The sequence below is a fragment of the Protopterus annectens genome, chromosome 4.part1 (assembly GCF_019279795.1).
Source record: "Protopterus annectens isolate FY-2018-M chromosome 4.part1, PAN1.0, whole genome shotgun sequence".
NCBI lineage: Eukaryota > Metazoa > Chordata > Ceratodontiformes > Protopteridae > Protopterus > Protopterus annectens.
The window spans coordinates 186,588,512-186,614,869 of record NC_056734.1 but is presented as its reverse complement, the minus strand read 5'-3'; the positions used below and the strand labels follow the sequence as shown (position 1 = coordinate 186,614,869).

General features: G+C 39.5%; 1 protein-coding gene across 3 annotated transcripts in view; it reads right to left on the bottom strand.

The window, feature by feature from the left end:
* The window catches only part of GOLIM4 (golgi integral membrane protein 4), a 2,181,480-nt gene that overhangs the window by 1,577,801 nt on the left and 577,321 nt on the right, over positions 1 to 26,358 (bottom strand). For all 3 annotated transcript variants that reach the window (XM_044070089.1, XM_044070090.1, XM_044070091.1), the window contains exon 2: positions 20,257 to 20,331. In XM_044070089.1, the coding sequence (XP_043926024.1) occupies positions 20,257 to 20,331 (75 nt within the window). The remainder of the gene's footprint in view (positions 1 to 20,256; positions 20,332 to 26,358) is intronic.

The following is a 26,358-nucleotide window of genomic DNA, read 5'->3' as shown; positions in this document are numbered from 1 at the left end:
AAACACATGCTCGAGGGACTAAATGCACAGTCCAAACCAACGCAAAAAGGTAAATCCAAAAACGGACCAGCACAATGGTGTAGCAGCAAAATTAATTTATTGTAAAAGTCAACGCCATTTATAAAAATATAAATGGCTAACAAGCAAACCGGTTTCGGCTATGAAAAGCCTTCTTCAGTGCTGAAAAGCAGATAATCAACAGTTAAACAGCTTCCAACATCCTGGTGTTATACAGAGAGACATTTAAAGGCACATTACAGAAATAAGTAATGATTGGATAATATATACATGTCATAAATAATTACTGATAAGTGTTATAATTAAAACCAAAATCACCAAAATGAAATCGTGTACATAAGAAATTATAAATTTAGATAAATCCCAAACAATATGCATAAGGAAGTAGGTTGACATATTATTCTGTTTCAGTAAGGCCAGGTTTGAACAAAGCCCCTAACCTGGTTATCCACATAGTTTCCATGTTATTGAGTTTAGTATGCCAGCCTGCTTTGAAATTCATATGCATTTGGATTTTGTCTATAATAACAAATTTAAAAACAGCAGTGGGATGATTAATGGTATGTTTATAGAGGGCATTGGACAATCGGTGGTTTCTAATAGCACTAAGGTGTTCACTAATCCTCAATTTGATTGGTCTGGACGTCTGACCAACATAAAAAGAGGAACAGGTACATGTGGCTAAGTAAATGACCCAATCCGAACTACAATTCCCAAAGATGTTAATATTGTATACCTGTGATGTATTTTCACTTGAAAATTCCTTGGTTTTGACGATATGTTGGCAGGCACTACAATGTCCACAAGGAAAACACCCCACCAAAGGGTCACCAAATATGGTGGTTTGAACTGTTGTCACTGGTGTATATCTCTTGTAGTGAGTAAAACGGGAATGTATAGTGCGACCCCTACGGTATGAGAAGGCACATTTGTCTGGTAATATGTCATTCAAAAGTTCATGAGATTTTAGTATGTCCCAATGTCTGTTGATAATTTCCCTGAATCTGAATGTGTTGTTTCCGAAAGTGGTTACAAACCTTATCGGCTGCAAAGAATTGGATGTTTCATCATGCTTCAGATGTTGGTATTGTAATACGCTTGAGCGTGCCGTCTGACTAGTCTGATCAATGGTTTGAGAGATATGATACTTAGAATATCCACGGTTAAAGAGCCTATTTGACAGATCTTGTGCACAAACTTGATGTTGCTCTTCTGATGAACATATGCGTTTCATACGCAAAAATTGGGATTTTGGAAAGTTTCGGATGATGTGGCGGGGGGTGAGAGCTTCTTGCATGTAGCAGTGTATTATATTCAGGAAACTTCCTATGAACAGTAGTGGCCAATGTGTGATCTTCCAATCTAGAAATGACAACATCCAAAAAAACAATCTCTTGATATTCTATGTTTAGAGTGAATTGTATATCAAAAGGATTGTTGTTAAGATACCCAACAAAATCAAACACATGGTCCTTATCCCCACGCCACACCATCCAACAATCATCTAGATATCTTCTCCAGATGTCCAAATGATTTATATGTAAATTATGATGTGCATCATATATAAATGTTTGCTCAAAAAATCCCTTGAATAAATCAGCATATATGGGGGCAAAAGAAGCCCCCATTGCCGTACCTTTAATCTGCCAATATGGATGTCCATCAAAGTAAAAAATGTTTTTACACAACACATATTCAGTAAGTTTGACAAGAAAATTGTTGAAACCAGTGGAATATAATTCAGATTTGTCCAACCAATAAGAAATAGCAGTTATGCCAGCATCATGGGGGATGCTCGTGTATAGGGATGAAACATCTAAGGTACATAACCACCAATCCGCTTCTAATTGTGAATCTTGAATGATGTTAAGAAATTCCGTGGTGTCTTGTATCCTTGATCTAACATTAGACAATAATGGTTTTAAATAATGCGTGAGGAAAGCGGATAGTGGTTCAGTTAAAGAGCCTCTCCCAGAGACAATAGGTCTACCTGGAGGATTAGTGGAGTGTTTATGGATTTTAGGAAGAAGGTATAAATATTGCGGCATACACCACTTTAAGTTATTTACCAACCTGTTTACTGATAATACCTTCTTCTATGGCTAAATCCAGCAAAGAGTCTATCTGTGCCTTGAAATTAGGTGTAGGATCCACAACCATCTGGATATAATAACGAGCATCAGACAGCTGTCTGTAAGCCTCAGCCTTATATTTACTATGATCCATTACAACAATACCTCCCCCCTTGTCTGCTGGAGTAATGACAATATCATGATTAAGTTGAAGTTCAGTTAGGGCAGATCTCTCTGCTTGAGTAAGGTTATGTGTAGTAGGTTGGTATATGGTGAAAAAATGTAAATCTTTGATGACACATTCCTTAAAGATAGAAACATGTTTGTCCATGGGTGGTGTAAATTCTGATTTGCCAAATTTGAAACCAGTAGATCTTTGAGTAGAGTCATGATCTGAAAAAAATATCTTAAGATTTACCAATCTACAAAAATCATTAACATCTTTTAACAAATTGTATTCAGAAACAGGTGAAGTGGGGACAAAATTAAGACCTTTATTTAGTACTTGGTAATGTACAGGTGATAATTCAAAGGATGAAATATTGTGTATATTGTTCACCGTTTCACAATCTGTTATAATAGAACCTGTAAACTGGATGTTCCTGTTTCTGTTTCTATGCTTTCTGCCACCCTACGTGTCTTACGTCTAAAGGGATAGACTGTTTTCTCTTAGCAGCAGGGGACACCTGGTGTGAAGGGACATCATAGTCTGTAACAGAGGAAGTTTCATCCTCTGACGTACCACTAAGGGTAGATTCTGTCCTTCTTAATATTGCTCTGGGCCTCTTTCTACCATAATTACTTTTATTAGCTCTGTCTGTGAACCTGACATTCTTAGATGTAACAAATGGTTTGCCTTTGTCGTAATCCGACAAGTCCCTATTAAATTTGTGTGTTTTTCTCTTAATCAATTGTTGTTCCAAATTAGCCAAATCTTTGGCTAAATCAGAAATGTACTCTTTGTAAAATGCTTCAGTTTCAAATAACTGGGCCTCAAGGCACTATTTATGGATTTCTGCTATTTGTGATCCAATGGTTCTTTCATAATAACTAGTCAGGGTATGCACAAAAAGCATTGAGGCCTGATGTTGGGCTGAAGCCCAATCCTGTGATAGCTGGGCATCAATGCTTGATACTAGAGGTTGAAGACAGATCCTGAGCCCCCTAGGTGTAATATCTTTTAGTTTGTAGGCCTTGAATAATTTCAAGTGCCAAATGTTAGACCTTAGGGACTTCATGTTTCTGGTCAGTTTTAGAAAAACTAACCCACATTTCTGTTTAGAGTCCCCTTCAATGTTATTTAAACTAGTTGACCCCCTAGTGTTAAAGCCAAAGGCTTCCAGGTTATCTTTATCAGCCGATAGTCCTTGCAAAATTCCACTTAGGTCCATGATAAGACAGTATGTCACAACACAATTCTTGACCCAAAAAAACAATTATGCTAGCTTAAATGTAAACAATTATATATATATATATATATATATATATATATATATATATATATATATATACATATATGGTTGTGTACTGTGTTAACCCTAATGATTGTGGAAAGTTACCTTGATGGTAAAAGAATATATGTAAGAGAGCAACTTAAAATGCCCCACTCTATATAAAGAGACTCTGTGGTGCCCATATGCTAAGGTAGTTGACAATTCTTCGCACTACAAACCAATAGTTATTATTCTAGTTATGAAGGTCCAAAAATAGAATATCACAGGTGCGCATTAATCTGACTGGACCTTTATAGTTTGTATCATGTATAACCATAACACTTTCAATATATAATTATGGCAGCCGACCCTTTGTCTCTGCTGCCATCTATTCAAACGTACACTCAGACTCAAGGACATATATACACATTGGTGTATATAAAGTGTAGCTGGACATTCGTCCCTTATAATATTAAAAATATAATTATCAAAAAGTGGACCAAAAAAAAAAAAAATATATATATATATATATATATATATATACATATGCTCCACAAATGGGTCAACTGCAGTACAAAAACATACATAAAAAATATATACCAACCTAGTATTCAAAGAAACTTGTAGTTGGGTCAAAAAATGAATAGACAATTCTTGTTGTAGCTACTAGATTGGCTGAGAAAGCAAAACCTGAATGAGTGTTGAACAAAGCACAGTAATAAGAACCATATTAAAGATATAACTTGAACTTCCAATTTGTGTATCCAAATACACCTACAAAAAGTGGCTAAGTACCTATAACAACAAGTACAAATGTAAAAAAAGTTGCTATGCCTGTAGACCACAGCAGAAATCACAGTGTTGCACTACATGGAATCACAGGACAGAGCTATCCTCTAAATTATAATGATTATGAACAAGACAAAAAAGTAGCGCCTTACATACCCATATTATCATGCAAAAAAACAACCTAAAACAACAGTGAATATTCTTGAAGCTGATGTACCCTAATACAACTAGAACATTGAATTTAGTTGAACCAAAAATAGAAAAAAATGAACATTCCCCAAACTGTGCAAACAGCCAGTTCAAGATAATTTCAATTAAGACCCAAATATACAGCGTAACATGTCAGCAACATTTCAAATGACTGACAGATTACCAAAAAAGAACAAATGTCCCTTACAATCGCCAAAAGTCAACCAACATGTAATGTGGACCCGAACTGAGTCATTAACTGAATATAATAAATAATGAAAATAGTGGGTTCAGGCACCTAGGCGGTGCGACAACCCACTGTGAGACAACTGGAGGTGGACAGATGGCAGTATGGAAGTTTAGCTGCAGTGACAAATGCCTGCAGACAATTCCTGTGAAAGAAAGAACCCCTGCACCTAACCACAGGTGTGAGACAAAAACCCGTATGTGATCTACACACTACACCCGTAGAAAACACGTGTGCAACTAACACTGTAACATGTGCCTAGAATAGGATGCCAAGTGGGCATCAAAGTGGTACACTGAAACCTGTGTGCTGTGAGCAAAGCCTTTATTAATGCAAAATGTAAAGTAATGTGGGAAGTGCTTGGTGCATACTAAACCATGATATAATCATAACTTATAGAAATGTGCCACAGCACACAGGTTTCAGTGTACCACTTTGATGCCCACTTGCCATCCTATTCTAGGCACATGTTACAATGTTAGTTGCACACGGTGTTTTCTACGGGTGTAGTGTGTAGATCACATGGGTTTTGTCTCACACCTGTGGTTAGGTGCAGTCTTTCTTTCACAGGAATTGTCTGCAGGCATTTGTCACTGCAGCTAAACTCCATACTGCCATCTGTCCACCTCCAGTTGTCTCACAGTGGTTGTCGCACCGCCCAGGTGCCTGAACTCGGAGTTCAGGCACCTGGGCGGTGCGACAACCCACTGTGAGACAACTGGAGGTGGACAGATGGCAGTATGGAAGTTTAGCTGCAGTGACAAATGCCTGCAGACAATTCCTGTGAAAGAAAGAACCCCTGCACTAACCACAGGTGTGAGACAAAACCCGTATGTGATCTACACACTACACCCGTAGAAAACACCGTGTGCAACTAACACTGTAACATGTGCCTAGAATAGGATGCCAAGTGGGCATCAAAGTGGTACACTGAAACCTGTGTGCTGTGAGCAAAGCCTTTATTAATGCAAAATGTAAAGTAATGTGGGAAGTGCTTGGTGCATACTAAACCATGATATAATCATAACTTATAGAAATGTGCCACAGCACACAGGTTTCAGTGTACCACTTTGATGCCCACTTGGCATCCTATTCTAGGCACATGTTACAATGTTAGTTGCACACGGTGTTTTCTACGGGGTGTAGTGTGTAGATCACATACGGGGTTTTTGTCTCACACCTGTGGTTAGGGTGCAGGGGGTTCTTTTCTTTTCACAGGGAATTGTCTGCAGGCATTTGTCACTGCAGCTAAACTTCCATACTGCCATCTGTCCACCTCCAGTTGTCTCACAGTGGGTTGTCGCACCGCCTAGGTGCCTGAACCCGAAAATAGTACATTAAGTCCAGAACAAAGACGCGATGGGTGTGTCCATAGATGTAATAGTATGTCCACAAAATCTGTAGATGTTGTCCCTTAATAAATGCCCACGATGATAAGTTCCAAACAATGCAATAAAGTTCCAAATGTTGGTAAGGAACCAAAGGTAATCCACAGTATCTGTTAAATCAATAAAAAGTGTGGTGAACCTTTGGGAAATGCAAAACAGTATAACCAAAAGTCAGAACTATGACATAAACAAAAAGTTTTTTGGCCACAGTACCTGTTGGATATGTGTATCTGTTGATCCTAAGTTAACGCCCAAAATAGTGAGAAAATAATAGTACACCCTCACGAAAACCAACGTTGGCATAAGCACAAAAATATTCCAATGTGTATTCCAGACCTATTCGGAACAGAACAGTCCATGAGGTAGGCCCAATGTATAATGTGAAAAAAGGGTTGTATCGAAACTGAAGATTGTCCCAAATGATCCAAAAAATTCAGATTTGTAGTAAAGACTACATCAGCTGTCATCTGCGATGTAATGGTAGAAGTTACACATAAAAACAAAATACACCAGATGAAAATAGGAGCTATAGAAAAGATGTAGCATGCATACCAGGCATCCCCAGCGTGAAGTGACAAGCAAAAAGAAACAAACCAAACACACGCTCGAGGGACTAAGTGCACGGTCCAAACCAACGCAAAAAGGTAAATCCAAAAACAGACCAGCACAATGGGGTAGCAGCAAAATTAATTTATTGTAAAAGTCAACGCCATTTATAAAAATATAAATGGCTAACAAGCAAACCGGTTTCGGCTATGAAAAGCCTTCTTCAGTGCTGAAAAGCAGATAATCAACAGTTAAGCAGCTTCCAACATCCTGGTGTTATATAGAGAGACATTTAAAGGCACATTACAGAAATAAGTAATGATTGGGCCTAGGCAAGTAATACAATAAGAATGAAAGTCCTTATGAGGTATTTGCTTCCCACAAGAAATGCAATTGTTAACTTTTTCTGACATCGGACTGAGGCAAGAAAAGGTTCCCCAACGGGGTACTTAGCTTTATGAAGACTTCGGTCTGAAATTTGATTGGAAAATCTCAGAAGTTGGCCGACTGGCACTTGCAAACTGCTTCTGCTTCGGGCACCGTGCGGCAAGAAAGACTAAAGAAAATGGCGTCGGGTGCATCTTATATACCTCTGGTGCACTGACGTCAGGGAAGAAGCAACAGCAACCGACGCCAGACAAAGACTTTGGAACTCGGGCCGACTGCGGGACCGCCTGACGGCAGGATAACCCAACAGTGATGACTGCAGCAGTGTAACACGATGAACATGTAAAGGGAGCAAGGGATTGGCATAATGTTTAAGGTCTTTACCTCAGAGATACAAAGTATAAGTTTGAGTCAAACCTCTGATTTTTGGCTAGGCTTGTAATAGACTACAACAGACTGACAGCCCAATATTTACTTATAAACCTACAAATCTATAAAAAGCTAAATATACTGAAATGAGGCAAATGGACATAGCTCTGCTGACAAACTGCTGAGCTTAATAGTTAGCTCAGGTAATGCAAATCCCAAATGTGCATCTATTTTAAAGAACCTTATGAACAGTTGTGAACTGAGCATAAGTATAGGCAGGATGTGGAAATGCCACTGGCTACAAAATACAATGAAACTCACCATGGACTTGCACAGTTTACAGTCAAGTATGTAGTACTTTCACATTAATGATCATAGTACCCATTTCACTGAAGAAACATTGAAAACACAAAAAAGCCATATGAAACTGTATAAAACATTATTTAAAGATTAAGCATTCACAGGCTGCTCCTAAATCTGCACAGCAACAAAAGAGAGGAATTCAGCTATGAAGATGTGACACATACTTTTAAGAATTTCATGAATGAAACAAATGCAATATAATGCCTACTGCCCATGAGTTAATAAACTCCTAGAAAGACAAACAAACACTTGTAGAAGTTTAGTTAAAGGTAAAGCAAACAGTGCAACTGACCTGGAAACTGTGCTACACAGTTCGTACTGTTATAACTATGTGTAATACATTTGATTACAGCCCTTATCAGACGGTGCTCTAACAAAGTGGAAAGGTCCTGGAAGGCCATGTCCCATGAAGGAAGGCAGATACCTCTGACATGGCAGACATGCACTTTCAATCAAAGGACATGGAGAAGTACAGTGCTCTGTTAAAAAAAGAAAAGGCACATGTTTTACTTTGAAACTGTACCAAACTGCTTGCTGTAATGTAGCAAGCAGTTGCTACAGTTAACACATCGCACGAAGTGCTACAGCACACACTTTTGTCTACAAATGCAATACCAACATTTTAATGCCAGCAGACACTGAACAGCGATCAGGATTGGCCGAATGCTTCACCTAACACTCTGCACCAGTTACGCTATTGTGACTGAAGTGCAGAATGTCTGTTCATGGAACAAACGAAAATAAATTAAAACAACAGCAGTTCATACACTGGCTAGAGGGTTCAAGAAAATAGACATTTTGGAATTTCTGAAAGACTCATCCCTGTAATTTTTCATAGTTATTGAAATTGCTACCAAGTGTTACTGGCCAAAAAGTGGAAGTTGTACTCCATGAATATTAAGTTTTATTTACAGCTATCTCGAAACATCTACATCTGGCTTCGCTATCAGGCAGAAAGCCAGGTGCTAAATATGGCAACTAAAGAAACGTGCCTAAGAACTTTGATGCTTTGCTATGCAGGTACAAAAAAGGTCAAAAGCAGCATGCTTAGTTCTGGCAGAAGACTGTCACAGGCGGATCCTACTCTCTTCAACTGGTGTAGTTCAGATGGCAAGGTGACTGGAGTAAGTTCTAGTCTCCCATTTCAATGATTTTATTTGGGGAAGGGGGAATCGAAAGACTGCAACAACTGTGATTCCCCACTTAACATGTTTTTTTCACACTGGATAAGAGAAAACATAGTTTTGACTTTACTGCACATAATTTAGTTCCTCTGTATATTCATATCAATTTACCAGGAAAACCATGTAAAAAAACTACTTTACTAGCCCTACACATCCCACTAGAGCTACTTAGTATTAGGCCCCCCTCAGTGACACAAATGTTGCCCAATGCCCACTGTAGAGCAATGACAAATCAAATTCTTTAGGAAACAATACAGTGCAGACTTGAGGTAATATCTGACAATGTAATTCTGCAAAAAAAAAAAAAAAATGTATGCCACTATGCAGAACATTAATGCACAAAACAAAATGGTGCAGAAAGTAAATTAGAACAAGTGATTCCGAAATTTTATCACAGAGAGGAAGATGCCTATTTAAAGTTGGTACATTTTCTGATGCACATTTGGAAATATGTTTAATGAAGGAACTTGGAGTACATATGCAGCTGTGCTAGTGTGTGAAAAAGGAATACTCTCACCTACCTGCTGACAGCTAAAAAGAATTCAAAGAATTCTGCTTAGTCACTATCAGAAGAAACTCCTTCCTTCCTTTACAGATGAAATTAATAATGCAGTGTTTCTCGCAACCAGTCTTTCAGAGCTGTGTCTGTATAATGCGCACAAGCACATTCCCCATCAAAGTCTTACAACTGCTACTAAATCTATCTAACTTGTTTCAAAGAATAGGCTACACTTAACGATGAGCAGCACTGAAGTACTAAGCCTTTCAAAAGAATCACCATGTCTTGTGATAGTAACAAAAACGGGCAGAAACAAGTAACTAACCAATAAAATAACCCGTGTGTGTGTGTGTGTGTGTGTGTGTGTGTGTGTGTGTGTGTGTGTGTGTGTGTGTGTGTGTGCGCGTGTGCGTGTGTGTATATAAAACTGAAAATGCACCAGGCAGGAGTCCATCAGACTTTAAGAGCAAAAAGCACTGTTGGGGGGTTGAAAAATAAATTATCCATAGGTTTTTGAAAAGAATGTAGAATGGTTAACATCAGTCACTGCAATCAGGGTTAAAAGTAAATATTTTTAATGAACAGATTCACTGTCTACCGAAGGCACACTCAATCTGCCCCTTTGGTCCCCAAGCCAGTGCAACACTCAGAAGTAATTACATTTAGCATGTGTTGACTCCCCACTTCATCTACACTGGCTATTATTTTATTTTAGTGTATTTTATTTTTATTTTTTTTGAAACTGGAGGTTTCGTGTTAAGAAAATGGGGATTGATAACATTTACCATATCTTCTGCAGTATATGACAAACGGTGTAGTACTTAAGATCTGAAAGGCCTGATGCTGAGACACATTAGCCATGTACTTTGTTTTAGACACACTCTGAAGTTCCAAGTAAGACTTCAGCAAATTTCTAGGGTCAGATTCAAACCCAGAAACAGTATCTACTGTGCATTATCCAAGAGGTTCCCACAATGTGGAATTCAGCTTACTATACATGCTGCAAAAGATAACAATGCAGAATAAAAAACACTTTACTCATAACCAGTGCAACGTGGAACTGGAAAAGGGACTGGCACTAAGCAATACCTACTGTAGCATTTGCCTTCTGTTCTACAACCATTGAAAGAAGCTACACAAGTAAGTTGTAGCACTAAGCTCAGTAAAGATCTACCATTTACACCTCAGTGACCCAAGTCAAGGATGCAAAATCTCCACCTCCTTCACTCCTATGTTGCATTAGACAGGCACACAGTCAAAGCATTACAGGAAAATGATCACATCATATACAATGCAAAGAATGCTACAGCCATACTTTGAGGAAAGCTTTCTTTGAGCCACACAAAAATTAAAGCTTTATATTACCACAAGGAAGTGATGACTCAAAATGTGACTGTATTCAGAGTACACAAATCAATGACTGTATGAAACAGTTACATGTGTGTGTGTGTGTGTGTGTGTGTGGGGGGTACAGTGATGCAATAAATAAATTTGCACCTCACAACATAAGGTTCTCCTCTTTGGTTCTCAGCTATGGTGCGTCAGCATGTCCTCGTTGCACCCACATGGGCTTTCTCTGGATTTTCCAGTTTCCTACCACTTCCAAAACAGATCTGGTAGGTGAACTTGAGTTCTACAAACAGCCTGCAGTTGTGTGTGTGCGTGTGTGTGTGTGTGTGTGTGTGTGTGTGTGTGTGTGTATTCTGTACAGACACCTTGTTCAGACTGGGGAGTCAATACTTTGACCCACTGGTTGCCATGATATGCCCCAGCATCCTCATAAACCTGTAAATGGATAAAATGGTTATTGGAAATAGAATGGATAGAGGGATGAATGAATGGATGGATAAATGGATGTATTGAAAGACGGTCCGGTAGGTGTGCACCCAACTTCCTATCAGATTTGTCTGCTTTTGTCTCTGTAAATACTGCTGAGAGTCCTCATATCAGCAACTTTACATCACAGTTGCTGCCGCTACATTTGTCACAATCACCAATCACTGAGGGAATTCCTGGCAGACTCAGATGATGGTACCACCTGAAAAAAATGGAGCAACCACTTCTTGTGCTACACTTCACTTCACTGCAGCAAACACAGTTAAAGGTTACAATGAGAACTCTGAACATTTAACTACGTACGAGAAACTACTAAACTACTGTTGTAATGTCAACATAGTTCTAAAACCCGGATCTCCTTAGCCACCTACATCTGACACATAAGCAAACCCAGCCTCTCAGGCCTCAGTAATATCATATTTCAAGAATATTTGGATCTGTCAATGTAGCTCTTCCACAGAATTATTCGATATGTCTGACAGCCTCCATTCCATCTAAATTTAATTTTCTCTATGTAATCACGAAGGACACAGACAGAAGGACAGTGTTGACTCTTTAATTTGACACTGGTACCTGATACAGGAAGGCTTAGCCAACACTAGGCGTTTCCTCAGCCCATGCCTATCCAGCTACTAAGGAACATTTGTACAGCGTTAGCCGATTAATCTCGATTCTGTGTAAACCCTTAAACATGTCTAATTTTAAGGAAAAAAATCAGTAACTCTAGGAGAAACAAGACTAAATCCACCCATCCACAACCCCTTTTTCCCATTTTTGCACATGGGATGAGGGTGTCACTTAAACAGCAGTAATCATCTAGCGGCAAGGTTTACACCACTGGGCGACTAACCCTGCTGCAGTAGTTCCCACACACTCATATAAACACACATTCACAACTATGGTCAATTTAGTGTGTCCAATCCACTTACTGCATTGTCTATAGGATGTGTGAGGGAACCCATAAGAACACAGGGAGGACATACAGACTCATCACAGCTGAGAGGTATTTGCATCACTTTGTCTTTCCTCATCAGCAGTTGTGAAATGGGGGTTCCTAAATTGCCAGATCCAATGTGCCAAAAGGCACATTTCCTGCTATATTTGAAAGTTATGCACCCATCGCTAGAAATGAAAAATGGCAAATCGCACAATATTCACTTTGAACAATATCTCTTTGCATTTAACATCTCTGTCTCCAAAAAGTAATTTAATTAATTTTAAGTTTCTGCTCAAGCACTGTAACTGCCTCTACCTGGACACACACGGAAATGGGGACACAAAGGAAAACCTGTCTTGCTGCATGGACTGCATGTGTGAGGCAGATGACATAAAATGGAACACTGAGCACTGGTTGGAGTGACTGGATTAATGAAAAGTTTAATAATCAAGAAGGAAAGCATTGTTAAATGAACTAGGAGAGAGCCAAAAACAAAGGGATATAAACAAACACTGAGGAATAGAGAGAAGGACAAGGAGATAAAGTGTAAACTACAATGGGAAGATAACGGCATACTAGAAAAGAGAACAAGAAAATAGAAATTTTATTTCAGTCCCTCACCAAAAGCAACCAAGGCATTAGCAGTAAGACTCCGGCTGCAGGAGGTGGACAGGAGAATATGCAACATTTGGACTGAGGAGGGTGAGGAAATGTGGCAAACTCTGAAAGGAAGTCTAGACAGCGTTGCAAAGCATTATGGGTGGATTGCATTCAGAAGGAGGTGAATCAGGATATCAAGGAGGAGATGAGAAAGGGACTTGGCTTGAACCAGAACTATCAAGATTGGAGGAGGACAGGCCGTCCTTACTGGCCTCAATAATGCATGAGATTGAGGAAACATGGGGTAAAACGGCAAAAGGGAAGAGTTCAGGGAGAAGATGGGTTGACTAAAGAATTATGGAAACTTGCCAAAGGTACATTGGTGGAGATTTGGAGGGAGACATTCAACAGAATTCTGAATGGGGAACTGAGGTCAGAGGGTTGGAAATAGGCAATAGTGCCTGTAAACTACAAAGAAGGGAAGGACCCTTTAAAGGTTATCATTCTGTATCAATATTCAATCACGCCTACAAATAGACCATAGGTTCATAGGTAGATACTAGGCTATCTGCCCTAGGGCATTTAAAAGCCTAGCCAGAGTATATTTAGCTTCCGCCTCCCTATTAGATTAGCCTACTGTGCCTCTGTAAAGTAGGTCACAGAAGGTACCCTTTTAAGATTAGTTTACTGTGCCTCTGTCTAGCAGGGACACAGGAGAGATCCCAGGGGTGAACTTGCAATTTCCCATCCACGCGTCCAAATTTCGCTTGAAGAGGATCAGCGAGGGGCTATGTCTAACATGAATTAGGATTCTATTCCAGAGTGAGGGGAGCCTCTGGGAAATGAATCTGTCCCTCCAGCATATCCTATTTATTTTTGTGCTGAGGTTTAAGTCCCTGGAGCGTGTAGCTCTAAGGGACTTGGATTTTTTGCGGTGGAGCATGTCCATTAATTCTGGGTTTGACATGGTTTTGTACGTCAGGCATAGATCGCCTCTGAGTAGGCGGTAAGCAACTGAGTAGAGCTGGAGTTTCTTTAGTCGAGCTGCATAGGACATCTGTTTGTAGCCCATGATCTTCTTGGTGAGGTACTTTTGGGGTCTCTCCAGTTGCTGCAGGTGTCGGGTAAGGTACATCCCAAAAGGGGCATTGTAATCAATTATGGGCCTGATGAGTGACGAGTAGAGGGGCACAATGACCTCTTTTGATCTAGATGCGAACCCTTTCATAATAAGGTGGGCTATATAGAAGGTCTTTCTAACCACTTTGCCAACGTAATTATCAAAGGAGAGATTACTATCAACACTGGTCCCCAAATCTCTAATTACTTCTTCCGTACTTAATGGATTACCACCTATGTGGTAATTTGTGGGCACCTTGTTTTTCCCAAAGGGGATGACTATGCACTTTTTAGCATTTAGCTTGAGGCCGTGGCTCTGGCACCCAGCATCTGTCTCTGTGAGACCCTTTTGGAGGATGCTTGTGTCAGCTGGAGATTCAATTATGGCCCCCAGTTTGCAGTCATCTGCGAACTTTGTCAGCCATAACCTCCCCGTGTTAGCCTGAAACTCAGAGAAGTATATACTGAACAAGAGAGGTCCCAGAACTGAGCCCTGTGTGATGCCACTTGTAACTGGTTTGGATTCGGACATGGCACCTGCGATTCTGACCATGTGGGTTCTACCTCTGAGCCAGTTTGCAACCCATCTTGTGATATAGGGGTTGATATTTAAGCTGGTAAGCTTATTTATGATGCCCGAGTGGGGTATTGTGTCGAAGGCTTTTGCAAGGTCCAGGTAGGGTGTGTGGACCACCTTGCCCTCATCTATGGCTTTGGTAACTGTTTCAAAGAAATCAACTAGGTTTAAGAGGCAAGATCTGCCCTTAACAAAGCCGAATTGGGTAGGGTCCAGTGTCTGGAGGCTCCCAATGTCTTTGTTTATGAGTTCCATGATAATACGCTCCATAGCTTTACAGACCAGACTAGTCAGGCTTATGGGGCGATAGTTTCTGGGGTCCGTTGTGGCACCACCTTTGTGGAGTGGGACCACTGTAGCTGTACGCCATTCTTTGGGTACATATCCTGTAGTAAGGCTAAGTTTGAACAGTGACTTAATGTGAGGGTTCAGTTCTTCTTGGAGCTCATGTAAGACACAGCCTGGGACACCGTCCGGTCCCATAGATGCTGTGTTTTTTGCTTTGGAGAGGGCAGCTTTCACCTGTGCATCTGTGATGTCAGGGAGGTTACATTCAGTTGGGATAGGCATTTGCTCCTTTGGGGGGAAGGGGAGGGAAAGTTTGCGCTGAATCTGTCTGCCAGGATGTTGGCTATGTCTGTAGGTTCGGTATATTTTGTACTGTTATGCAACAATTCAGAGCATATCTGGGAGTTTCCGCCCATGTTCCTGACATAACTAAAGAAGGCCTTGTGATTATCTTTAGTGTCTAGGGCAATTTTTCTTTTGAAACTGGCCTTTGATGATTTTATGAGGGATCGAAGTTTCTTGCTAATACTGATCAGAGATGCCTTCCCTTTTTGGGATTTTGTTCTGTCATGTAGTAGCTTCCTCCTTCTGTTGTATAGCTTATTTATGGCCAGGGTCCACCAGACTGGTCTCCTGTTTTTGGAGGAGTGAGTCTTGGTTTTATATGGGATAGCACGATCCATGCATTCCTGCAGGTGCTCATAGAATGCATTTGTAAAGGATTCTGTGGATGCACTTTAACAAAGGCAGGAAGTCTAGAACCACTTTAACAAAGGCAGGAAGGTTGGCAGGCATTTTACTGAAGGTAATGCATATGGACCAGTAGGGATTTGTAGGGGAAGGCAAGCAGCAGATAATATGTTACGAACACTAAATATAATGTAGAATTCCCAGAGGAAAGGAAAAGAGTTAGCCATTACATTACTCGACTTGGAAAAGGCATTTGATAGGGTTAGATGGGGATATTTATTTGAACTACCAGAGAAGTGGAGATTTCTAAGTAGGTGGACAAATGTGGTTAGAGGAATATACGACGGCTTAAAAGCTAGGGTAAAAATCAGGGCCAGGTTGTCAACTGAAATTAGGAGAGAAAGAAGAAGAAAACAGTGGTGCACCCATTCCTTGCTACTTTTTGCTTTGCACATGGAGCCACTAAGCTACTATAAGAAATTCCAGAAGCAAATGTTACGAACAGGAAGGACAGCAAAAAAGATTGTGTTATTTGCAGGTGACATTTTACTTACACTGACAAATCACAAGGAAGACCTTGGGAAAGTGAGGACTGTGGTAAAAAAATTGGGGGGCAAAATCCAGGTTATAGCCTAAACCAGAAAAATACATACGTCACAGCCATAAATGTAAGGATAGCTGGCACTCAGGAACAGGGGACAGAGATAACATGGAAAAAGCAAATAGAATATTTAGGAATCTGTCTAGAAAATACAAGTGAGAGATCATTAGAGGTAATATATGGCAAGGTGCATGAGAAGATAAAGAAGCAGACAAGGAAGAGGAAGAACATCAAGCTAGACTTAGATCAAAAGTTACAAAGCCCTATACTTGCTGACACTGCCCAGCTCCAGTATCCATCTTGGGTGCTTCCTAGCAGAATGTTTTTTTTAGAAAGTGAAACATCTGATGAGGAATTACACTGGGGGGGGGGGGGGGTGAGGAAAATCTTATTAAGGATCCAAAGGAGGGGAAAGGTGTACAGAATTTAGAATGGTACTTAATCAACCAGTACCAACTAGCACTGACAATGTGGTTATTAGATACAGAGTATCAGGCTGACCAGAAAGGTATGATACAGAAGGGTAGTGAAAAGTTAAGGAAGGGGAAGGACCTAATGGAAGCTCTCCTGAACCCAGCAAAAGGATATTTGGTTTTGCCTGTTAGAAGTGTTGTGGAGAGTTATAAATCCCATCCCTAAGGAGAGGGAAAGAAGAAATGCTTCCAATAGGAGGAACACAATGAGATAAAAAACAAGATTCTACACTTTGAAGGTGGTCTGGGAGGCAAGCCATAATAAAATACACCAACAAAATGCAACAGGCATCCACTGGAGAAAGGTTAAAATCATAGGAAGAGTTACCAGAGGAATACTACTTACAGAAAGGGTTGGAATGGGAATATCAGAGATTAATGTCAAAACAGAACATGATACAACGAGAGATATGGATGTACCAATTGGGCGGAATTATTAATGGAAATAATTCAAAGGAGATTTGAGAGAGGTAAATGGAAAAGTGTATTAACAAAAATCTATAAACTCATCAGGACAAGTAAGATGAAAGAAAAAAATAGGTGAGGAGGAGTTTCAGGAGTAACTCACTAAAAGGGAATGGGAACAAATAAAACAACTGCAAAGATATGCAACAAAGTCCAGAAAATTTTGAATCTTTGCCTTGCAATGTTTGCACAAGTATTTTTACACCCCTATTAGTTTACTGAAGATGTCTTTTGGAGTCACTGGAAGTTGCTGGAGATGTGATAGAGCTGAAAGTGGGATGTGGACATATACCTTTTGGGTGTGTAGCACACTTGATAATTTTTAAAGAATAACTGCAAGAACTGGCAGACGGAATGATGTCTTGTACAGTTACGATTAGTAAAAAGATGTTTCTCTGAGGATATAGTGAGCAGATCCTAGAAAAGAATAAAGGGTTATTAGCTGCAAGATGCGAAGTAAAGCAGCAATTATGAAAAAGTGGAAAAATAGAAGTAAGAAAACTAATATTCCACTCAGAAAGGCGGGGAAAAGATTTTGAACTATGGGGATGGTACAAATGGAATGGACCGACTGAAGAGTGCTAAGGGTGAAAGGTAAGGGCAAAGGCAAGAAAGGGGGGATTCCCCTGGTTTGCAAGTATGGTCTGGGAAATGAGCGAGAGGAGAGCAAGGAGATATGGAGGGGTACTGCCTCAGAAGGGAAGTAACAGAGGACAGCAGAAGTGCAAATAGTTAAAGGGAGTTAGAAAATAGAAAGCTCTATGCAGTTCAAAAACCTCACAGGAGATGTTTTTAGTAAAGATAAAGAAGCACAAAGTGTTATGATGTTGTTAAATTCACATTGAAGGTGAAATTATTTAGAAGGTTATGTACAAATATACTGTTCAATAAACATTACTTTAAAATAAAATAAAAACTAGCTGGATTACACTTATTCCTGGTTACACAATTCTCAGCCTGAAGGGTTATCATGTAGAATTGAAGGAAGCAAGATCACGTTTTATCCAACTGTGATGGAAACAGGCTCTACAGAGATAAGGATATCCTTTTTTGGGAGAAAGATTACTCTGACAATGACAAATTCGACTCACTCACCCAGTCACAGGTGACACTTCTGACTAAGGCGGTTAAGCTGAGGGGCCTGTGAGGTAACATTTATGGATGTCACTTGCCAAATAATCAGCACACTGATTAGTGAAGTATCTAAATAATCTAGAGGTTATCATACCAAAGGAAGATGTTCTTAGTGAGTGTGGAGTGTATCTGCAGGGTTCCTGTAAAGTCACTCACAGCAGTTTCAGTAAGCATATATGTACACTGAGAGCCGTTCAACAAAACTACTTTCACAGGGAGTGGAGTTTTCATCTTTCTCCGCTGCTGTGCATCCTTGGAGTTGTCATAAATAGGTTTGAGGGGAATTCCATCACATGAGGGTACAGGAGGGCTTGCTTCCTAAAAAAGTACATCTCAGAGGTTCAACGGAATTATTGTCAGCAAACAGCTCTCCACAAATATTGGTTTGCTGAAACTGCTTTCAATGAGTTAACACGCATCCTATCTACATGTAGATCTGTGGCAATCAGTGAGTTGGAGAAGATCAAACCAGCTATGCTTGTTTTCAAGACCCTGACGACAAGCTCATTACTTGGGCTATCATCTGCTTCTTCAGTCCATAGCACCTTGGAAATCACTTGCTCTTGTTAAAGAAAACAACAATTGCTTGAAACAACTGTGAACTGTTTTGGGAACTCTCTCCTTAACTCAGTGTTGTGCAACCATGGAGGTGGTGCATACAAGCTTAGAGGTGGCAGATGCAAGAGGGCGCACCACCCCTACGTTTATATATACTCCATGGTCACACAGCATTGAGGTAAGGATGAGTTTTAATGAGTTGTGGTCATTAAAGTACACTTTGAAAAATCGTGTTCTGATAATGCACAGTGGAATCCATTAGCTGTTGCACCATACAGGAAGCTGGGCATTAAGGAAGGCAGAATTCTGGCCCAGATGGCTGAAGGTTCACAAATCTATCAAACAGCAACAGAAAGATTCAAAGCCACAAAATAAATCTGCTGTGAAACTATATTGTAAAGGTTGAAAGGTCAACCCACTAAAGAAGAGAAAAGAGTGTAAGCTACTGTGGGCCTTTGACTTTCAATAATCACCATGCTCAAGGAGGAAAGGTAGGCCTTTAAGAAAGCCTATGGAGCCACAGGTAGACGCTTCACAGCAGCTGATCTAGTTCCATTCCAGACTGTGATGCAAATTTAGTTCCAAGCCTATTCCAGTTTTATGACAGGTATTATTTTGTTTCCTTTCATTAGAAGGCACCTTGAGACAATAAGGGCACTATCGCTGACTCACAGAACAGATGTACAAGTACCATAGGGAGTTTGTCTGCATTGGCTTGGCACAGTGACACATATGTCAAAGAAGGGCCAATACACAGGAGATATTTTCTAAACTACAAAACATGGAAAACAAGAATAGCAGAAAGTGAGGAATAACATCCAAGTAGTATTTATTCAGACAAACTCCATGCAATACTAGGTGGTGGTGGTCGGGGGGGGGGGGGGGTGTTCACAGGGATTATGGAAAAGGAAGGCAATCAGGCGTGTGCATGATTACGCTGGATGGCGCACAGGTCCTCAGAGTAAGCCAGGGCATATGACAGCATTAGCTCTTTAAGTATTACTTGTTCCAAAAATCATACAATGAAGCAAGTTTGTTGTTAGTGAAACTGGCCTTCAAATGCCTACTCGCACATAACCTTGCTGCAGTTTTGATGCAGTAAATGTTAAACTGTTACGACAGAGACTTTTGACAAAAAGCACTTCTAAAACAACTACTCTAAGAAAGGGTCATGGCTGACAAGGGTAAGTAGACTAGCCCACTTATCGAACTACCAAATAAAAATAAATAAAGCTGGTGACTAATCACTAAAACATATGTTGTCTGTTGTCAGAATAAAACATACAATACATTTCTGTGGCATACTTTACAAACCATTCAATTTCTATTTATTTATTTCCATGTGTTTACAGGGGAAAGTTTGACTGGTCAGACAAAAGCCAGCAGAGGACTGGGAGAAAAGCTCTACAAGCAATATTAAACCACAGTACATAAATCATTTGAATTATTAGTCAAATATCTGCATTTTGATGAAGAATATTAAATGTATCTTACCTTCTTTAGCTTTTTTATGTTCAAGTCTTTCCCTCTGCAAGGATTTTTCTAGTCTTGATCTGTGCTCATATACAACTGAAAAAAATAAAGGAACTGTAATCAATCAATCTGTGCAACAGTGCATGACAGCAAACAAGAAACATCCAATTATAGGGCTGTTACAGCAAAAGGGAGACCTAGGCATAAGGTCTGACAACGAAAGAAGCACATAGCTCATTGATTTATTGTTCATCAGTATGATCAGAGAAGTCACTGGATCTTCATTATAATCAGTCACAAACTACTTACTTGCAGCCTTTAAAGCTCATTTTCTGCCTGATAATAGTACCACTTCAACCCTGCATTTTATCTTAATTTTACTTCCAAAGAAAAAAAAAAAAAGAAGGGCCCTGTGCCACTCAACACAAATTTATTAAACAAATATACAACCTGCTATCAAAATTTCCGAATCATTAATATGTAATAGGAGGTGACTGGAATATGATCAATGACCCTACAAAAGACAGAACTAGCAAAAACAAATTCTATAACAAGAGAGCAGTAAGAGCAAAAGAAGATTTGAGGCTAGACTATTGCCTGTGTGATACTTACTATACAAAAGCCCATTCCACCAATATGTGCACATACTACTCTCCATGTTATAAGACCTGGTATAGGATTGATTTTTTCTTAATTTCTAACTCCTTAATCAATGATAAAGCTGTATACTCATCTTGTCCAAGATTCCTCTCGGATCACTCTAAGATAACTATAAATTTAACCCCAGTAAACAACCCATTAAAGAATAAAAAATCCTTCACTTGGACATTAAACCCTAACCTCTTAAACAAAGAAGAAGTGATAAATGATATTAACAAAGAATTAGAGGAATTAGATTCAAATCTGTCCCTTTCTGACATCAGAATTGACATTATATGGGCGGCATATAAGGCCAAAATTAGAGGATTACTGATCCAAAAAGCCTCCTACCATAAAAAACTTACTAAAGAAAAAGAAAACTCGATAAAAGATGAAATCCATAAAATTGAAGTATCGCTCCAACATAAATTTTCACCAGAATTGGAAAAAAAACTCCTTGGCCAACAAAAAGAACTATACACACTCCATTCTCAGAACTTATCATTCCACGAAATTAAGCTTCTAACTAACTATTCACACTGGACACAACAACCCTCCAAGCTTCTGGCAACATTAATTAACATATATCATACGCCCACAACAATTTCACAAATCTTATATAATAACGAAATTTACACAGATACTCAAGAAATAATACAGATATTTGAAAAAAATATATAAGGAAATGCATGGACCTCATAATACCCCTTCATTAGAGAACTTTAACAATTTCATGAAAGATCTTAAATTCCCTAAGATTGAAGACCAACAATTGCTGCTTTTAGAAGCTCCTTTTAATACAGAGGAAATTGCAGAAGCAATAAAAGGCCTAAAAAGTAATAAAGCACCAGGCCCTGATGGATTCACATCAAATTTTTCCAAGTCATTTGCTCCTAAATTGACCCCCATCCTATGTAAAATCTTTAACCATATAAGCAAGCATGGCTTCCAAGATTTGTACCTAAACAATTCTAAAACTATATTTATTCATAAACAAAATACGGACAATACCAACCCATTTAATTATAGACCTATCTCCCTCATAAATGTTGACATTAAAATCTACTCCCTGGTCCTAGCAAATAGAATTAAAAAACTATTATCTAAAATTATATCCCCAGATCAGTCTGGCTTTATGTCAAGGAGACAAACATGGTACAACACCCTGACCCTCGATGCAACCATACATCTTCTTGAGAAAGACAAATCTCCTAGATACCTTTTGTCATTAGACGCTACTAAAGCTTTTGATAGGGTCAACCTTGAATTCCTTTTCTTGACTAAAACAATTTAATATCCCAAATACATTTATAGAAAAAATCAGAGCACTACATAAGTCTTTTTACACCACATTGGTCATAAATAAACTTGTCTCCAATAAAATAAAACTAGTAAATGGTACAAGACAGGGATGCCCCCTTTCCACCTATCTTTTTAATTTATATATAGAGCCCCTATTCATCTACCTGGTGCAAAAAACATTTCACCATAAACCTAAAATACTTAATAATAAACTTTTAATCTCAGCATTTGCTGATGACCTGATCATTTATTTTCAAACATCTAACATGGACTTGGGTAAGATTATAAAAACAATCAGCATCTTCTCAAAAGCCTCCAACTATGAAGTAAATCCATCTAAATCCCTCATATTTCAAATCAACCAATTAAGACAAAATCTCCTCCCTCTCCCAGACACAGAAAGTAAAGTTAAAAAAGCATCCCACTACCTAGGAATCAACTTCGAAGTTAAAAAAGGGTGATTGTGAGGTGGAGTTCGGGGAAGAGTTAAGACAGGCACTGGGAGGCAATGAAGAGTTACCGAATAGCTGGGTAACTACAGCAGAGCTAGTAAGGGAGACTGCTAGGAAGGTGCTTGGTGTGACATCTGGACAGAGGAAGGAGGACAAGGAGACATGGTGGTGGAATGAGGAAGTACAGGAGAGTGTACAGAGGAAGAGGCTGGCGAAGAAGAAGTGGGATTGTCAAAGAGATGAAGAAAGTAGACATGAGTATAAGGAGATGAGGCGCATGGCAAAGAGAGAGGTGGCGAAGGCTAAGGATAAGGCATATAGAGAGTTGTATGAGAGATTGGACACTAAAGAGGGAGAAAAGGACCTATACCAATTGGCTAGACAGAGGGACAGAGCTGAGAAAGATGTGCAGCAGGTAAGGGTGATAAAGGACAGTGAGGGAAACGTACTCACAAGTGAGGAGAGTGTGATGAGTAGATGGAAAGAGTACTTCGAAGAGCTGATGAATGAAGAGAATGAGAGAGAGAGAGAAGGTTAGATGATGTGGGGATAGTGAATCAGGAAGTGAAGCAGATTAGCAAGAAGGAAGTAAGGACAGCTATGAAGAGGATGAAGAATGGAAAGGCTGTTGGCCCAGATGACATACCAGTGGAAGCATGGAGGTGCTTATGAGAAATGGCAATGGAATTTTTCACCAGATTGTTTAATGAAATTTTGGAAAGTCAGAGGATGCCATAGGAGTGGAGAAAAAGTGTTTTGGTACCTATCTTTAAGAATTAGGGTGATGTGCAGAGCTGCAGTAACTACAGAGGGATAAAATTGATCAGTCACAGCTTGAAGTATGGGAAAGAGTAGTGGAAGCTAGGTTAAGAAGGGAGGCGATGATTAGTGATCAGCAGTATGGTTTCATGCCAGGAAAGAACACTACAGATGCAATACTTGCTCTGAGAGTGTTGTTGGAGAAATACAGAGAAGGTCAGGAGGAGTTGCATTGTGTCTTTGTGGACTTAGAGAAAGCATATGACAGGGTGCCTAGAGAGGAGTTGTGGTATTGTATGAGGAAGTCAGGAGTGGCAAAGAAGTATGTAAGAGAGGTACAGGATATGTACAAGGGTAGTGTGACATTGGTGAGGATTGCAGTGAGAGTGACAGATACATTTAAGGTGAAGGTGGGATTACATCAAGGATCAGCTCTGAGCCCTTTCTTATTTGCAGTGGTGATGGACAGGTTGACAGATGAGATTAGACAGGAGGCCCCGTGGACTATGATGTTTGCAGATGACATTGTGATATGTAGTGAGAGTAGGGACCAGGTTGAGGAGACCCTGGAGAGGTGGAGATATGCTTTAGAGAGGAGAGGAATGAAGGTCAGCAGTGCTAAAACAGAATATATGTGTGTAAATGAGAGGGAGGGTAGAGGAATAGTGAGGATGCAGGGAGTAGAGTTGGTAAAGGTGGATGAGTTTAAGTACTTGGGATCAACAGTTCAGAGTAATGGTGAGTGTGGAAGAGAGGTGAAGAAGAGAGTACAGGCAGGGTGGGATGGGTGGAGAAGAGTGTCAGGAGTGATTTGTGACAGACAGGTACCAATAAGAGTGAAAGGGAAGGTCTACAAGAGGGTAGTGAGACCAGCTATGTTATATGGGTTGGAGATGGTAGCATTGTCGAAAAGGCAAGAGTCAGAGCTGGATATGGCAGAGTTAAAGATGTTAAGATTTGCACTGGGTGTGACTAGGATGGACAGGATTAGGAATCAGTATATTAGAGGGTCAGCTCAGGTTGGACAGTTTGGAGACAAAGCAAGAGAGGCGATACTGCCTTGGTTTGGACATGTGCTGAGGAGGGATGCTGGGTATATTGGGAAAAGGATGCTAAGGATGGAGCTGCCAGGTAAGAGGAAAAGAGGAAGGCCTAAGATGAGGTTTATGGATGTGGTGAGAGAGGACATGCAGGCAGTTGGTGTGAAAGAGCATGATGCAGAGGATAGGAAGAAATGGAAACAGATGATCTGCTGTGGCAACCCCTAACGGGAACAGCCGAAAGAAGATGATGATGATTGCCAAAAGATTCCTACCAAAATAATCTTCTTAAAATCTGGACTAACATAGAAAATAACTTGGACAGATGGAAACTAATGAAACTTTCAGTTGTATCAAAAGGGGTAGTAATTAAAATGAATATTTTACCAAAAATATTATACCAATTTAATGCTACCAATGCTATTATTCCTACCAACTTCTTTAAAAAAATCAATAAAATATGGTTTCCAAAAAACCCAAGGATAGCTATAACAAAACTTATTTTCCCTAAAGACAAAGGAGGTCTGGGGTTACCAGACTTTAAACTCTACTATGATCTAATATGCGCAAATAGACTTATTTTAATAGCCGACCACATCCCAAAATATGCAGAATCCTTTCCAAAATAGGTTAATGTATGGTACGCTCATGTTTTAAAGACTAATATAAATCCTAAATCCATACCATTTATAGATGGATCTAACCTAAAAGATATAAAACTTCATGCCTCCATTAAACACAAAATCAAAACCTTTCAATCACTTCTGTCAGACCTACAACTAAAAAGTGCTTTAATCCTATTACAGCCAAAACACTTGAACACAAATTTAAAAATAGGAAATGAAATGATCAACCTAGATCAATATCCACAAATCAAAGATCTTTCAGTCTGGGATCTATATAGACTTAAAAACAGGTCATTAAAAGATATCAAACACCATCTCAACCTTAACAACAAATACACAATAATATTGAGACAATTGGTGGAAAATATATCTATCTTCAGAGACATCCCACAAGAAATAGAAAATGTAATAACAAACACACAGGCCTTAGTCAAGTTCTTAAAACTTCCAAAAAAAAATGCTGTCAGCTACATACAAGTTAAGCACCTCTATAAAATACCAGTCCACCTTTACATCTGCTCAATACTGGAAAGACAAGAATCCAGAAATAACTAATGCTCAGCTCTCACAAGCATGGTTTAATACATACAGATACTCTCTCTACATGAAATTCACTTACACCCAGTTAACGGTCAACAATAATGCCTACTACACGCCAGAACGACTAAATACGTTTTTCCTGAATAACTCGCCTTTCTGCCCCTTCTGTCCATCAAAAATAGCAGACTTATTACATATCCTCTGGTACTGCAAATTTGCACATAACCTCTGGGACTCATTAAAAATTAAACTCGACAAAATGGGTTATGGGAAATCTACATTATCCTGGGAATTTGCGATTCTACATGTATAGATATGGGGCCTTTAGGGGGTGGGGGTGGGGGGGGGGTAAAGTTAGCACTGAATCTATCTGCCAGGATGTTGGCAATATCAGTTGGTTCTGTAATTTCTGTACCATTGTGCCATTGTGCTGCAACTTGGAGCACTTGTATTGTGTACATAATTTTGATGAGCGTAATGCTTTGGCCAAACATTATATGGAATATGGCAGTGACCATATTTTTGGTTTTAGGGTTGGTGAAACTTTGATTCAAGACAAGCATGGGGGTGACTTTAGGAACTACACTGAAAGCCGTGAACTTTCTTGGATCATTACTATGCAGGCGGATAAGTTTCCAAGCATCAATGGCAGAACTTCCATTAAACCTATCCTAAAAGCTAGGGGACTCTTTAAATGACATCCTGTTGTTTTATGTCTCAGTGCTTGTTTTCTATTGGATGTTTTGAATGGTTAATTGATGATGC